The sequence below is a fragment of the Tachyglossus aculeatus genome, chromosome X3 (genome assembly GCF_015852505.1).
Source record: "Tachyglossus aculeatus isolate mTacAcu1 chromosome X3, mTacAcu1.pri, whole genome shotgun sequence".
NCBI lineage: Eukaryota > Metazoa > Chordata > Mammalia > Monotremata > Tachyglossidae > Tachyglossus > Tachyglossus aculeatus.
Genome location: NC_052099.1, coordinates 14,405,622 through 14,422,734, shown reverse-complemented (window position 1 = coordinate 14,422,734; position 17,113 = coordinate 14,405,622). Strand labels below are relative to the sequence as shown.

At 50.7% G+C, this 17,113-nt stretch overlaps 1 protein-coding gene across 8 annotated transcripts in view; it reads right to left on the bottom strand.

The window, feature by feature from the left end:
- The window catches only part of DENND4C (DENN domain containing 4C), a 164,963-nt gene that overhangs the window by 5,364 nt on the left and 142,486 nt on the right, over positions 1-17,113 (bottom strand). For all 8 annotated transcript variants that reach the window (XM_038770216.1, XM_038770217.1, XM_038770218.1 and 5 more), the window contains 5 exons: positions 15,137-15,332; positions 8,439-8,684; positions 6,643-6,760; positions 4,829-4,982; positions 175-239 (listed from right to left, as the gene is read on the bottom strand). In XM_038770216.1, coding sequence (XP_038626144.1) covers positions 175-239; positions 4,829-4,982; positions 6,643-6,760; positions 8,439-8,684; positions 15,137-15,332 — 779 coding nt within the window. The remainder of the gene's footprint in view (positions 1-174; positions 240-4,828; positions 4,983-6,642; positions 6,761-8,438; positions 8,685-15,136; positions 15,333-17,113) is intronic.

Sequence of the window (17,113 nt, the reverse complement as noted above, 5' to 3'; positions counted from 1 at the left end):
AACTTTTCTCTGAGCCTCAGTTCCCACATCTGTAAAATGGGGAGCCCCACGTGGGCCAATCCGATCACCTTGTATCCCCCCCAGCGCTTAGAACAGTGCTTTGCACATAGTAAGCGCTTAACAAATGCCATCATCATCATTATTATTACCATCATCTCAATCGCGGCAACTCACCAATATCAATATTTTCTCTTCCCAAAGACACCAGAGATAAAAAGAGGATTTCTCTGTACAGACTCCTGTAAGAAAAGAGTTACAAATTGACGTGTACTGAACAGCGAAGACAAAATATTTCCCCCGATCCGCGGGATTTAGTTTGCAAATTCTCAATGGTTACGAGGGCTCCGAGGTTTATTTCCATACATTCTTTTGCAGTTTGATAGCCACGACATCTCGGACTCCCATTTTGCGTTCCGAAGTTTACGCCGGGACAAACTGAAAGTATTTTAAGTCCTGGTAAGGTCAAGGAGAAAGGCTGACATTTCACAGGTTTGATTTGGGGGCGGCGATTTCACCTGCCGCTGCTTTTAAAATGCTATCCCCGGTGGGCACAACTTAGGTATTTATTGGCGGGAGTGCGATACGCTTCAAAAACTACGGAGCTGAGAACTCTACTATATCAATCTTATCACTTCAATCAATCAATCAATCGTATTTATTGAGCGCTCACTGTGTGCACAGCACTGGACTAAGCGCTTGGGAAGTACAAGTTGGCAACGTAGTTGGCACTTCACTTCTCTGGGCCTCAGTTCCCGCATCTGGAAAATGGGGATTAAGACCGTGAGCCCCACGTGGGACCATTGGATCACCCTGTATCCTCCCCGGTGCTTGGAACAGTGCTCTGCACACAGTGAGCGCTTAACAAATACCAAAATTATTATTCTTATTATCCATAAGCGTTAAAGTCGATTGTGTAAATAGGAAGACATCCATAAACCAGAAAAAAGTGAAATCAGGCGACTTCGCTACTGCCGTGTCAAAGGAGAGGAGTGAAGTTCCTTCCGGCCAGCTCTACGTGGATAATAATAATAATAATTTTGGTATCTGTTAAGCGTTTACTATGTGCAAAGCACTTTTCTAATCAATCGTATTTATTGAGCGCTTACTGTGTGCAGAGCACTGTACTAAGCGCTTGGGAAGTACAAGTCGGCAACATAGAGAGGCGGTCCCTACCCAACAGCGGGCTCACAGTCTAGAAAGGGGAGACAGAGAACAAAACCAAACATATTAACAAAATAAAATAAATAGAATAGATATGTACAAGTAAAATTAATAAATAAATAGAGTTCTAAGCGCTGGGGAGGTTACAAGGTGATCAGGTGGTCCCACGGGGGGCTCACAGTTTTAATCCCCATTTTCCAGACGAGGCAACTGAGGCTCGGCGAAGTAAAGTGACTTGCCCAAAGTCACACGGCTGGCAGTTGGCGGAGCATATTCCATCTGCCACCAAATCCCGTTGGTTCTGCCTTCGAAACACCGCAAGGATCTGCCCGCCCCTCTCCATCCGAACTGCTACCGTGTCGATCCAAGCACTTAGGGAAGCGGCGTGGCTCAGTGGAAAGAGCCCGGGCTTGGGAGTCAGAGGTCGTGGGTTCAAATCCCGGCTCTGCCAACCGTCAGCTGGGTGACTTTGGGCCAGTCACTTCACTTCTCGGGGCCTCGGTTCCCTCATCTGGAAAATGGGGAAGAAGACTGGGAGCCCCACCCCCGGGGGACAACCTGATCACCTTGTAACCTCCCCAGTGCTTAGAACAGTGCTTTGCACATAGTAAGCGCTCAATAAATGCCATCATCATTATTATTATTATCCCATCCCACCTCGATTACTGCTTCAGCCTCCCGGCTGACCTCCCTGCCTCCCGTCTCCCCCGACTCCGGTCCACGCTTCGCTCTGCTGCTCGGACCTTTCTTAACATCTCTGGGCCTCAGTGACCTCATCTGTAAAATGGGGGTGAAGACTGCGAGCCCCCCGTGGGACCACCTGATCACCTTGTAACCTCCCCAGCACTTAGAACAGTGCTTAGCACGTAGTAAGTGCTTAACAAATGTCATAATTGAAGCAGCGTGGCTCAGTGGCAAGAGCCCGGGTTTTGGAGTCAGAGGTCATGGGTTCGAATCCCGGCTCCACCACGAGTCTGCTGTGTGACCTTGGGCAAGTCACTTAACTTCTCTGGGCCTCAGTTACCTCATCTGTAAAATGGGGATGAAGACTGCAAGCCCCCTGTGGGACAACCTGATCACCTTGTAACCTCCCCAGCGCTTAGAACAGTGCTTGGCACGCAGTAAGAGCTTAACAAACGTCATAATTGAAGTAGCGTGGCTCAGTGGCAAGAGCCCGGGCTTTGGAGTCAGAGGTCATGGGTTCGAATCCCGGCTCCACCACAAGTCCGCTGTGTGACCTTGGGCAAGTCACTTAACTTCTCTGTGCCTCAGTTACCTCATCTGTAAAATGGGGATGAAGACTGCAAGCCCCCTGTGGGACAACCTGATCACCTTGTAACCTCCCCAGCGCTTAGAACAGTGCTTAGCACGTAGTAAGCGCTTAACAAACGTCATAATTGAAGCAGCGTGGCTCAGTGGCAAGAGCCCGAGCTTTGGAGTCAGAGGTCATGGGTTCGAATCCCAGCTCCACCACAAGCCTGCTGTGTGACCTTGGGCAAGTCACTTAACGTCTCCGCGCCTCAGTTACCTCATCTGTAAAAATGGGGATTAAGACTGCGAGCCCCCCGCGGGACAACTTGATCACACTGTATCCCCCCCAGCGCTTAGAACAGTGCTTTGCACATAGTAAGCGCTTAACAAATGCCATTATTATTATTATTATTATTATTATTATTACAACAAAGCCATTCGGTCGCCGTTTCCCTACTCCTTAAGATCCGCTTCTCCGCCGAACAGAAGGTCCGTACCCCTGGCTTCAAAACACCCAATCACCTTACCCCCCCACCTTCAATCTGTACCTCAATCTTGTCCATCTCACTCTCATTCATTCAGTCAATCGTATTTACTGAGCGCTTCCTGTGTGCGGAGCACTGGACTAAGCGCTTGGGAAGTCCAAGTTGGCAACATATCGAGACGGTCCCTACCCGACAGCGGGCTCAGTCTCGCCACCGACACTTTCGGCCCCCCAGCTCCGATGAACAGGGGCAGGGACATTTTTACATTTTTAGGCGGGGTATCAAGACATTCTTCTCAGCCCATAATAATAATCATAGCATTTGTTAGGCGCTTACTATGTGCGGAGCACTGTTCTAAGCGCTGCGCGGGGGATACAAGGTGATGAGGTGGTCCCACGTGGGGCTGTGGGACCCCCCGATCACCTTGTCACCTCCCCAGCGCTTAGAACGGTGCTTTGCGCGTAGTAAGTGCTTAATAAATGCCATCATTATTATTATTATTATTATTAGTCATCCCCATTTTCCAGATGAGGGAACCGAGGCCCAGAGAAGTGAAGTGACTCGCCCAAAGTCACCCAGCTGACAGAGAAGCAGCGTGGCTCAGTGGGAAGAGCCCAGGCTTTGGAGTCAGAGGTCAGGGGTTCAAATTCCGGCTCCGCCAATTGTCAGCTGGGTGGCTTTGGGCGAGTCACTTCACTTCTCTGGGCCTCAGTTCCCTCATCTGGAAAATGGGGATTAAGACTGTGAGCCCCCTGTGGGACAACCTGATCACCTTGTTACCTCCCCAGTGCTTAGAACAGTGCTTTGCACATAGTAAGCGCTTAACAAATGCCACCATTATTATTATTATTAAGCGGCAGAGCCGGGATTTGAACCCATGACCTGACTCCTAAGCCCGAGCTCTTCCCACTGAGGCACGCTGCTTCTCTCAGTCTTCATCTCATCTCAGTCTTGGTGTTCCGACTTGTCCTTCCCGAGCGCTTAGTCCAGTGCTCTGCACACAGTAAGCGCTCAATAAATACGATTGAATGAATGAATGAATGAAAATGTTCCCTTCTGAAACGAAGGCCCGACTGTCTTAAGAGAAGCGGCGTGGCTCAGTGGGAAGAGCCCGGGCTTGGGAGTCGGAGGTCATGGGTTCAAATCCCGGCTCCTCCAATTGTCAGCTGGGTGACTTTGGGCGGGTCACTTCGCTTCTCTGGGCCTCGGTGACCTCATGTGGAAAATGGGGATGAAGCCTGGGAACCCCCCGTGGGACCACCTGATCACTCTGTGACCTCCCCAGAGCTTAGAACGGTGCTTTGCACATAGTGAGCGCTTAATAAATGCCATCAGCATCATCATTATGATTATTCTTGGGGGAGGACAATACAACAGAACCGGTCGGCAGGATTCCTGCCCACAGGGAGCTTTCAACCTAGCTGGGGGGAGACGGACGTTAAAATAAATACGGATCAGGGAAACGGAAGAGGCTCGGGATATAACAACTGCGGTATTTGTTAAGCGCTTACAGCAGGGCTCCAGGATATAATAATCGATATAATAATAAGGGCTTCACACATAGTAAGCGCTTGATTCATGCCATTATTATTATTATTATTATTATTATTATTAAGAACCTCCGAACAGAAATCGGAAGGGCTGAGCAGAGACACAGGGACCGATCGGGTCTGGAAAGGAAGGCAGGAGACGCCGTCATCATCATCATCAATCGTATTTACTGAGCGCTCACTACGTGCAGAGCACTGTACTAAGCGCTTGGGAAGTACAAATCGGCAACATCTAGAGACAGTCCCTACCCAACAGCGGGCTCACAGTCTAAAAGGGGGAGACAGAGACCAAAACCAAACATACTAACAGAATAAAATAAATAGAATAGATATGTACAAATAAAATAAATAATAAATAGAGTAAAAAAGTCGCCACCTCACCTTTGGCGCTTCACACCCGGCTTCACTTGCTGCACCAGAAGGCCGATGGGCTTAAGAACGTCGTTATCCTGAATGCTCTGCCTGATGTTTTCCACTAGCGCGCTCGTTGCTTGCTGGGCCTCCGAAGTCAGGGCGTGTTTCTTCTCGACGGACTCTGGAAACGGGAACGCCACAGGTCAGATCCCGGGCTGTGCCAGGGAATCGATCGTATTTACTGAACCCTCAATGATACTGACGATGACGGCATTTATTAAGCGCTTACTATGTGCCAAGCCCGGTTCTAAGCGCTGGGGAGGCTACAAGGTGATCGGGTGGTCCCACGGGGGGCTCCCAGTCCAAACCCCCATTTGACAGACGAGGGAACCGAGGCCCCGAGAAATGAAGCGATTTGCCCAGGGTCATCCACGAGCCGGGATTTGAACCCATGACCTCGGACTCCAAAGCCCGGGCTCTTTCCACTGAGCCACGCTGCTTCTTCATATGTGCCGAGCATTGTATTAAACACTTGGGAGAGTGCGATACAACATATGTGGTAGGCACATTCCCTGCCCAAGAGTTTACAGTCTACAGGAGGGTTTTTAACAGTCTAGGACCAGGGCTAATAATAATAATAATAATAATAATAATAATAATAATAACAACAATGGTATTTGTTAAGGGCTTACTATGTGCCAGGCACCTTACTAAGCACTGAGATGGGTACAAGCAAATCAAGTCGGAAAACGCGAGAAGCAGCGCGGCTCAGTGGACTTGGGAGTCGGGCGTCATGGGTTCAAATCCCGGCTCCGCCAACTGTCGGCTGGGTGATTTGGGGCAAGTCACTTGACTCCTCTGGGCCTCAGTTCCCTCATCTGGAAAATGGGGATTAAGACCGTGAGCCCCCCCCCGTGGGACCGCCTGATCACCTTGTATCCCCCCAGCGCTTAACACGGAGTAAGCGCTTAACAAATACCATCATTATTATTACGATTGCTAAAGAGCCCGGGCTCGGGAGGCAGAGGTCGTGGGTTCTAATCCCGGCTCTGCCACGTGTCAGCTGTGGGACTCTGGGCACGTCACTTAACTTCTTCGGCGCCTCAGTTACCTCGTCTGTAAAACGGGGATTAAGACTGAGAGCCCCACGTGGGACAACTTGATTATCCTGAGATGAAAATAATAATATCTGTTAAGTGCTTTCGATGTGGTAAGCACTGTTCTAAGTGCTGGAGCAGATACAAGGTAATCAGGTCGCTATCAAGTGCTAGGCGTGGGTGGTGCTAGATTTGAAGCTCCTCGCTGGAAGGACTTTGTACCGAGCTCTTAGTCATGAGTGCTTTGTACTCCTTAGAATACCTTCCTCTTCCCTGCAGATCCAACTCTGAAAAATTTTAAATATCGCCTATTCGGAGGAACGAGGGAGGAAGGAATCCGTGCGTTTAACGAAGAAAACCCCGGCCTGCAGGGAAACTGCTTCCCCCAGAGACTCTCCTTCCGAATTAAAGGAATATAAGTAGTCCTCTGGAGACGCCAAATAAACTACCTGAAACCTTTCGACTGCTGGACGTGAAAATCCATTTTCTTGGCTAACTTTCCAGCTGAGCCTAAACACCTGGAGGAGTACGTACACGAAGCAAACGTCTCGTTCAACCAGTCGGGCCAAATTCTACGTTTAAAAACGGGCAGAACGCGTTACCTTGCATTTAGGGAGCATATTAAAAGAAGAATCCCCCACCCCCCGGCCCAAAAAAACTATACGTATACACATATATTTGAAACAGAGGTGAAAAGGGGAAATGACGTCTCCTGCCCTACTTCCTTAACGCTATTTAGCTTACTGAAATTTCTCCATGAGATGTACAGAGGTTCTCCGGGCTCCTGATGGAGGTTGATATTGTCCCACAACAGCTGGACAAATACTAGCTTGCTGTCCTGAGACACAGATGATGGAGGAAGCTGGAACAGGGTGGGGAGAGGAGAGAAAGAACCGTCGTAAGCACAGCGCGACTACGTAACCTGCCGGAGCCAGACAATAAACCAGAGGTAAGCTCCCATCCGGACGCCGTAGACCTTAAGACGCTGCGTCGCGTCGCCGCGACTCTTGCCCTCGAGGCCCACGTGGACCGCTCTCCCCGTTTGCGAAACCCTTCGGAAATCGCATCGTCACCAGGAGGTCTTCCCGGCTTACTTTTCCCCCCCGCTTCCGACCACGCGGCTCTTCCCGACTCTCTCCGAGCTGGTTTCCCGGGAGCCGGACCGATCCGCGCCGCTCCCGGAGTTCGTACGCAAGGTTGGCAGCCGGTCGCCCGGCTTTATGCGCCGACGGAGGCAACTTCTCGGCTTCCCGCGGGGGTATTGAGGGAGTATCGACCCAGGGCCATCTTATGCCTGTTCTCGGAATCCTCCTTGTTACCGGAGAGATCCCCCCGGGATGCGCGCCCTTTTCAGAAGAAGGGGTCACTGGGTCAAATGAGACGATCATCAACACACCACAGGTTACGCAGAACAACAAGCTTTCCCAAACACCGTGTCCCTTCAGCACTGAAATACGGTCTTTTCAGGAAATTAACAACCTACGGAAAGATTCCTTTAAAATGACTGGCGTATTCGAACCCTTTCTACGCTTCACTCAGGTTCCGTGTTCATTTTGAAAGCGACATCACGGAGGCAGGGACTGCAAGCGTTTGCTTCACCAAGTTTGATAAAACGTAGTCATCTCGAGCCCCCAGATCCTCCTCAGCCCCTCACGGACTGCAGACGCAAACCGTGTCGGGGTTAAAATGCCCCTGTGGGACTTTTTGTGTTTCTCCCAAGTGCAACGCGCTTTCCAATTATTCCGGTTTCAGATGGGGAGAGGAACGGACCCCACCCGTAGAAACGATGGCAGTGTATTTCGACTCCCCGGATATATTTCCTCCAGAACGTCCCCTGCCGTAATCCGCAACCTAGCGTCTCCCCCGTCGCCGTGGCTACGGTCCCTATCCACCTAGCTGGCGGTCTGCCTTTTCCTCGTTTTCCCCGGACGTCTCCAGAGAATCAGTCCTCCTGATTACGCGTCCAACTCTAACCTACGTCGAGTTATCTGGCCTTCCGAGGGCCGCTTCGGCTTTCATCTGCCCTAAAGCCCATTTGTCCGTCTGTCGGGCCGTCCACGGTAGTCGCGAAAGCCTTCTCCAGTCAATCAATCAATCAATCAATCGTATTTATTGAGCGCTTACTATGTGCAGAGCACTGTACTAAGCGCTTGGGAAGTACAAATTGGCAACACATAGAGACAGTCCCTACCCAACACTTCATCCATTCAGTCGCATTTATTGAGCGCTTACTGTGTGCGGAGCCCCGCTCTCCTTTCTAACCCTGTTTCTTTCACCGCCCCGCTTCCGGAGCCGTGCGCCGTCACTGGAAACACCGCAGAACTGACATTTGGGGGGCGACTGCTACATCCGCACGTTTCGCGACTCCTGGCGAGTCTTCCTAACGTCGCCCGTCGGCGTATTTCCCGCCGACTAGCTCCTGGCAGCGTGCCGGCGTCTAAACAGCCTCAGGATAACGGGGGAGGCGGCCGCAAGGCCCTCTAAACGGTCACCCGGCGACGTTTTCCCGCGGCGCGGCCCGACGCGGGTGACCCCCGTACCTGTACCCCTTCGTTGCAGTGCTCCGAGGTGAGAATAAGGCCCGGCAGGTTGCTGGGAAGATCCAGACGTCGGAAGTACCACACCAGGTTCCAGAAGATGATGGGATGCTGATTGATGAACGACGAGGCGTGAATCACTTGATCGCCCTCGTTTTCCAGCAAGGATTCGAGTTCTTTACGCAGGACCAGCGGGCTCAGGTAAGGCACGGAAACGGGCGGAGGATTGGGCTTTTTCCTTAGCGGGTCCTGAAATACACCGGCGACGTCACTGCCGAAGTCCTTCGACCGACCCGTGGTGCCCGGGGGGGGTGTTTGCCCGCTCGACTGCAAGCTCGCTGCGGGCAGGGAGCGTGTGTGTTTCTCGTTGATTTATTATATATATTTGTGTGTGTGTGTGTGTGTGTGTGTGTGTGTGTGTGTGTGTGTGTGTGTGTGTGTGTGTGTGTTCATTCATAGGGAAGCAGCGCGGCTCCGTGGAAAGAGCCCGGGCTCGGGCGTCGGATGCCGCGGGTTCGAATCCCGGCTCCGCCGCTTATCAGCTGCGTGCCTCTGGGCAAGTCACTTCACGTCCCTGCGCCTCAGTGACCCCCATCTGGAAAATGGGGACGAAGGCTGGGAGCCCCACGTGGGCAGCCCCCAAGCGCTCAGAACAACGCTTGGCGCCTAGTAAGCGCTTAACAAATACCATCATTACTATTAAAATTCATTCATTCAATCGTATTTATGGAGCGCTCACTGTGTGCCAGCGCTTGGCACGTAGTAAGCGCTTAACAAATACCATCATTACTATTAAAATTCATTCATTCAATCGTATTTATGGAGCGCTCACTGTGTGCCAGGGCTTGGCACGTAGTAAGCGCTTAACAAATACCATCATTACTATTAAAATTCATTCATTCAATCGTATTTATGGAGCGCTCACTGTGTGCCAGCGCTTGGCACGTAGTAAGCGCTTAACAAATACCATCATTATTATTAAAATTCATTCATTCAATCGTATTTATGGAGCACTTACTGCGTGCCAGCGCTTGGCACATAGTAAGCGCTTAACAAATACCATCATTACTATTAAAATTCATTCATTCAATCGTATTTATGGAGCGCTCACCGTGTGCCAGCGCTTGGCACGTAGTAAGCGCTTAACAAATACCATCATTACTATTAAAATTCATTCATTCAATCGTATTTATGGAGCGCTCACTGTGTGCCAGTGCTTGGCACGTAGTAAGCGCTTAACAAATACCATCATTACTATTAAAATTCATTCATTCAATCATATTTATGGAGCGCTCACTGTGTGCCAGTGCTTGGCACGTAGTAAGCGCTTAACAAATACCATCATTACTATTAAAATTCATTCATTCAATCGTATTTATGGAGCGCTCACTGTGTGCCAGCGCTTGGCACGTAGTAAGCGCTTAACAAATACCATCATTACTATTAAAATTCATTCATTCAATCGTATTTATGGAGCGCTCATTGTGTGCCAGCGCTTGGCACGTAGTAAGCGCTTAACAAATGCCATCATTACTATTAAAATTCATTCATTCAATCGTATTTATGGAGCGCTCACTGCGTGCCAGCGCTTGGCACGTAGTAAGCGCTTAACAAATACCATCGTCGCCATCATCGTTATTATTATTACTGTTGTTGTTGTCTTGGACTCTCCCAAGCGATAAGGCATCATCAGAGAAGCAGCGTGGCTCGGTGGAAAGAGCCCGGGCTTGGGAGCCGGGGGTCGTGGGTTCGAATCCCGGCTCGGCCGCTTGTCAGCCGTGTGACTTTGGGCAAGTCACTTCGCTTCTCTGGGCCTCAGTGACCTCATCTGGAAAATGGGGATGAAGACTGTGAGCCCCACGTGGGACACCCTGATTACCTTGTATCCCCCCGCCAGCGCTTAGAACAGGGCTTCGCGCATAGTAAGCGCTTAACAAATGCCATCGTTATTATTATTAAGTAGTGTCCTGCACACAGTAAGCGCTCAATAAATACGACTGAATCAATTTGTACTACTAACAATAATAATACTAATGATGGCATTTATTAAGCTCTTACAATGTGCAAAGCACTGTTCTAAGCGCTGGGGAGGTTACAAGGTGATCAGGTTGTCCCATGGGGGCTCAAGGTCTTAATCCCCATTTTACAGATGAGGTCACCGAGGCACAGAGAAGTGAAGTGCCTCGCCCAAGGTCACACAGCTGACAAGGGGCGGGGCCGGGATTTGAACCCGTGACCTCTGACCCCACTCATTCATTCATTCAATCGTATTTATTGAGCGCTTACCGTGTGCAGAGCGCTGTACTGAGCGCTCGGGAAGGACAAGTCGGCAACGTCTAGAGCCGGTCCCTACCCGACAACGGGCTCACGGTCTAGAAGGGGGAGACGGGCAAAACGTGCCCTTTCCACCGCGCCACGCACTTAATTGTATTTATTGAGTGCTTACTTGTGTGCAGAGCACTGTACTAAGCTCCTCCCCGTTGTTGGGTAGGGACCGTCTCTAGATGTTGCCAACTTGGACTTCCCAAGCGCTCAGCACAGTGCTCTGCACACAGGAAGCGCTCAATACATACGATCGAATGATGTACAGCCATAATAATAATAATGGCATTTGATTCATTCATTCATTCAATCGTATTGATTGAGCGCTTCCGGTGTGCAGAGCACTGTACTGAGCGCTTGGGAAGTCCACGTCGGCAACATATAGAGACGGTTCCTACGCAAAAATGGGCTCACGGTCTAGAAGGGGGAGACAGACAACAAAACAAAACAGACGGGTGTCCAAATCGTCCGAACAAATAGAATTAACGCTAGATGCGCAGCCTGAACAAAAGAAAAAGAACAGTAAATATGTACTGAACGTTTTCCAACGGCCGTTAACGCGGTCCAAAGATTTCCTAACACAGTGTTGCGATGGCCCCGTTCTGAGCGCCGGGGAGGATCCAAGGTGACCCCACGCCGTCCCGCGTGGGGCTCACGGTCTTCATCCCCATTTGACAGATGAGGGAACTGAGGCACAGCGAAGTTAAGTGGCGTGCCCGGTCGCCCACGAGCTGCCAGCCTCGAAGACCGTTTCGGAACAAGCGCTCCCCTCCGATCGAGAGGCGGCCACTTGGACTTCCCAGGCGCTCAGCACAGTGCTCTGCACACGGGAAGCGCTCGATAAATACGACTGACTCATTGATTGATCCCCAAGCGCTTAGCACAGTGCTCAGCACACGGGAAGCGCTTGATAAAGATGACTGAATGAACGAATGCGGTGAATCTGGAAATGAGAACAGATCTCCCAGCGCTTAGAACAGTGCTCTGCACATAGTAAGCGCTTAATAAATGTCATTATTATTATTATTATTATTATTATTATTATTATTATCATCTCCCATTAGGGAAGCGGCGGGGCTCAGTGGAAAGAGCCCGGGCTTCGGAGTCAAGAGGTCAGGGGTTCAAATCCCGCCTCCGCCAACCGTCAGCTGGGCAAGTCACTTCTCTGGGCCTCAGTTCCCTCATCTGCAAAATGGGGATTGACTGTGAGCCCCCCCCCCCGTGGGACCACCTGATCACCTTGTAACCTCCCCAGCGCTTTCAACAGTGCTTTGCACATAGTAAGCGCTCAATAAATACGATTGAATGGATGAATGAATGAATAGTAAGCACTTAATAAATGCCATTATTACTATTATTATTATCTCAAGGATGAACAAAAATAATACTAATCAATCAATCGTACTTATTGAGCGCTTACTGTGTGCAGAGCACTGGACTAATAATAATAATAATAATGGCATTTATTAAGCGCTTACTATGTGCAAAGCACTGTTCTAAGCGCTGGGGAGGTTGCAAGGTGATCAGGTTGTCCCCCGGGGGGGCTCCCAGTCTTCATCCCCATTTTCCAGATGAGGTCGCTGAGGCCCAGAGAAGTGAAGTGACTTGCCCAAAGTCCCACAGCTGACAAGTGGCGGAGCCGGGATTTGAACCCATGACCTCGGACTCCAAAGCCCGGGCTCTTTCCACTGAGCCAAGCTGCTACTAAGCGCTTGGGAAGTCCAAGTCGGCAACACATAGAGCCGGTCCCTACCCGCCGGCGGGCTCCCAGTCTAGAAGGGGGAGACAGACAACAAATCAAAATATATTAACAAAATAAAACAAATAGACTAGATATGTACAAGTAAAATGATAATAATAATAATGATGGCATTTATTAAGCGCTTACTACGTGCAAAGCACTGTTCTAAGCGCTGGGGAGGTGACAATAATAATAATAATGATGGCATTTGTTAAGCGCTTACTATGTGCAAAGCACTGTCCTAAGCGCCGGGGGCGGATACAAGGTGATCACATTGTCCCACGGGGGGCTCCCAGTCTTCATCCCCATTTTCCAGATGAGGTCACTGAGGCCCAGAGAAGTGAAGTGACCTTGCCCAAAGTCACCCAGCTGACAGTTGGCGGAGCCGGGATTTGAACCCATGACCTCTGATTCCAAAGCCCGGGCCCTTTCCACTGAGCCACGCTGCTTCTCTACGTCCCCCGGGGGGCTCCCAGGCTTCATCCCCATTTTCCAGATGAGGGAACCGAGGCCCAGAGAAGGGAAGTGACTTGCCCAGAGTCATACAGCTAAAATAAATAAATATATATGTTTATAAAATATATATATATATATATATATATATATGTTGCCAACTTGTACTTCCCAAGGGCTTAATACAGTGCTCTGCACACAGTAAGCGTTCAATAAATACGACTGATTGATTGATTGATTAAACAGAGTCAATACATAAATAGAGTAGAATTGTTACTAGCAGTAACAATATTAATTCTGGGATTTGCGAAGCACTTACTGCGTGCCCGGCACTGTACTGATTGCCCCCCAGGGACCGGTATGAACCTTTCTCAACTTATCACCTTTAAAAACCTTCCACGCTCACGCCCGCTGTCGGGTCGGGACCGTCTCTAGGTGTTGCCAACTCGGGCTTCCCAAGCGCTCAGTCCAGTGCTCCGCACACAGGAAGCGCTCAATAAATACGACCGATTGATTGATTGACTGAACGGCGCGGAAACTCAATCCCCACCGCTCAGGGGACGGGGGGGACGGGATGCCGTCGCGCACGCGGACCCTCGGAACTGTGTAACCTCGCCCCCGGGGCTGCTTTGAGGAGCCACTTGCCCCTGGGCGGCCATTTCTCATTAATAATAACAGCAATCGGTCAGTCGTATTTATTGAGCGCCTACCGTGCGCAGGGCACCCGACTAAGCGCTTGGGAAGTCCAAGTTGGCAACGTCTAGAGACGGTCCCTACCCGCCGGCGGGCTCGCGGTCGAGAAGAATGGCAATAACGGTACCTGTTGAGCGCCTGCTGCGTACCACTCATTCGATCGCATTTATTGAGCGCTTACCGGGTGCCGAGTGTGGGAAGCCCAAGTCGGCAACATATCCAGCGCTTAGAACAGTGCGTTGCACGTAGGAAGCGCTTAATAAATGGCCATCATCATCATCATATAGAAGCAGCGCGGCTCAGTGGGAAGAGCCCGGGCTTTGGAGCCAGGGGTCACGGGTTCAAATCCCGGCTCCGCCAGCTGGGGGACTTTGGGCCGGTCACTTCACTTTGAGCCCACTGTCGGGTAGGGGCCGTCTCTATATGTTGCCAACTTGGACTTCCCAAGCGCTTAGTCCAGTGCTCTGCACACAGTAAGCGCTCAATAAATACGATTGATTGATTGATTGATTCTCTGGGCCTCAGTTCCCTCATCTGGAAAATGGGGATTAAAACTGGGAGCCCCCCTGGGGGACCACCTGATCACCTTGTCACCTCCCCAGCGCTTAGAACACTGCTTTGCACATAGTAAGCGCTTAATAAATGCCATCATTATTATTATTATCATTATTATCATCATCATCATTATTATTATTATTATTATTATTATATGGAGACGGTCCCTACCCGACAACGGGCTCGCAGTCTAGAAGGGGGGGGACAGACGACAAAACAAAACATGGAGACGGGTGCCAAAGTCGTCAGAACAGGCAGAATTAAAGCTAGATGCACATCATTAACAAAATAAATAGAATAGGAAACACGCACAAGTAAAATAGAGTGATAAATCTGTACCGTTCACTCACGCAATCGTATTTATTGAGCGCTTACTGTGGGCAGAGCACTGTACTAAGCGCTTGGCAAGTCCAAGTTGGCAACGTCGAGAGCCGGTCCCTACCCGACAGCGGGCTCACAGTCTAGGAGGGGGAGACGGACGACAAAACAAAACATATTAACAAAATAAAATAAAATAAAATAAATAACAATAATAAATAATAAAATAAAAGAAATACGTACCAACATATACACATGTACACCAGACACTGTACTGAGCGCTGGGGTAGATACAAGCTAATGAGGTGGGACGCGGTCTCTGTCGCACATGGGGCTCACGGTCTCAATCCCCCCCCTCTGCCGCTGAGGGAACGGAGGGGCAGAGAAGTGAAATGACTGGCCCAAGGTCACACGGCGGACAAGCGGCGGAGCCGGGAGGGGAACCGTGGCGATTCGCTAGGATGCTATTTAGGAAGCGCTACACCGAGCGACCGTTCAACGGGCGCGAAATTTCGAGCCCAACTCAATCGATCACTCAATCAATCGTATTGATTGAGCGCTTACTATGTGCAGGGCACTGTACTAAGCGCTGGGGAAGCACCAACTGGCAACAACTCACCACGACTTCCTGCAAGCTGTTGGGCAGGCTGACGGTCGAGATGCCACGGAAGGGCCGCTGAGAGAAATCGATGTTCTGCAGCGGCCCGCCGACGCTGTGACTTCGAGTCAAAGACACCCCTCGCCTGGACGGGCCGGCGGCCGCGGGCAGCGTCCTCGCAGCCGTGGGGCCGTCGCCGTCCGCCGCTGATTTCCGACTTGGGAAAAGGAAAAAAACAACGGAGAGGAAAGATCGAGACCGAAAGCGCGCTTCCCCTCGGATCGCGCGCCGGACGGTCAGAATTGGACTCGTTTGTCCCCCCCGTTAAAAGCAACGTGGCGGTTCCTGGGACTAGAACGGCCTGACGCGAATCCCGTGCAATAAAATCGCCCGGAGGCTCCGGTCAATAAATCCATCGGCGCCTGAACCCCCCGAACACCGTCCCGGGACGAGGGCGGCGGCCATCCTAAAAGCAAATAGCAAGGACGCGTGCGCCAGCATTTTCCCCTGCCGACCGCGACTCTTTTGAGTTTTCCCATTGGCATTTTGGGGCCATCCCGGTGCACGCTCTTGAATAACCTCGAGTTCCCCGGCCCCGTCGTCTCAAGCTACGCCTTCCTTCCCTGTCGTCGTCCGAATCGGAAGTCGATTCGCCTTCTCCGAGGAAGTCGCTTTAACGGCTTCCCGCTCCCTCCTCCCTGACCCCGACTGAGGAGGTGCTCAATAAGTACAGTGGAAAGAGCGAGCCCGGGCTTCGGAGTCGGAGGTCGCGCGTTCTAATCCCGGCTCCGCCAACCGTCAGCTGTGTGACCCCGGGCAGGTCACTTGGCTTCTCTGGGCCTCAGTCCCCTCGTCGGCGAAATGGGGATTAAGGCTGTGAGCCCCCCGTGGGACAACCTGATCACCTTGTATAATAATAATGATGATGTTGGCATTTATTAAGCGCTTACTACGTGCAAAGCACCGTTCTGAGCGCTGGGGAGGTTACAAGGTGATCAGGTGGTCCCACGGGGGGGGCTCACTCACAGATGAGGTAACTGAGGCCCAGAGAAGTGAAGTGACTTGCCCAAAGTCCCACAGCTGACAATTGGCGGAGCCGGGATTTGAACCCGTGACCTCTGACTCCAAAGCCCGGGCTCTTTCCACTGAGCTACGCTGCTTGTATCCCCCCCCCAGCGCTTAGAGCAGTGCCTAGCACATAGTCAGCACTTAACAAATGCCATCATTGTTATTATCTTTTAGACTGTGAGCCCACTGTTGGGTAGGGACTGTCTCTATATGTTGCCAACTTGTACTTCCCAAGCGCTTAGTACAGTGCTCTGCACACAGTAAGCGCTCAATAAATACAATTGATGATGATGATTATTATTATCCTTAGGAATGAAATAAGGAGGTATCTGCCGGGGACCCATCTGGACAGGCCCAGTTCATTCATTCATTCATTCATTCAATCGTATTTATTGAGCGCTTACTGTGTGCGGAGCGCTGGACTAAGCGCTTGGGAAGCACAAGTTGGCACGGTTAAATCCGTTGGAAAACTGAAAGGAATTTCTGAGCTTATCTCGAAGGGGAACGATACCCAACGGCCACTGGGCTTCGGAGCCAGGAGGACCTGTTATTCCATTTATTTATTCTCTTTGTACATATTTATTCTATTTATTTGATTTTGCTAATATGTGCTGTTGTCCGTCTCCCCCTTCTAGACCGGGAGCCCGCTGGCGGGTAGGGACCGGCTCCCTAGGTTGCCAACTTGGACTTCCCGAGCGCTCAGTCCAGTGCTCCGCACACGGTAAGCGCTCAATAAATACGACAGAAGGAACGAATGAATACGATTGGATTGAATCCTCTGAATTTCTAGATCTTTCTCTCTCTTATTGCCCGTTCCCCCGATTCCAAATAATCCGCATTATTCCCTCCAACCCCCCGTCTCCCCTCCATGACTTGAAGAGCGTCGCTAACGGCTGGGACCGTTACACCCCTTCGGGCACGGAGAAAGTT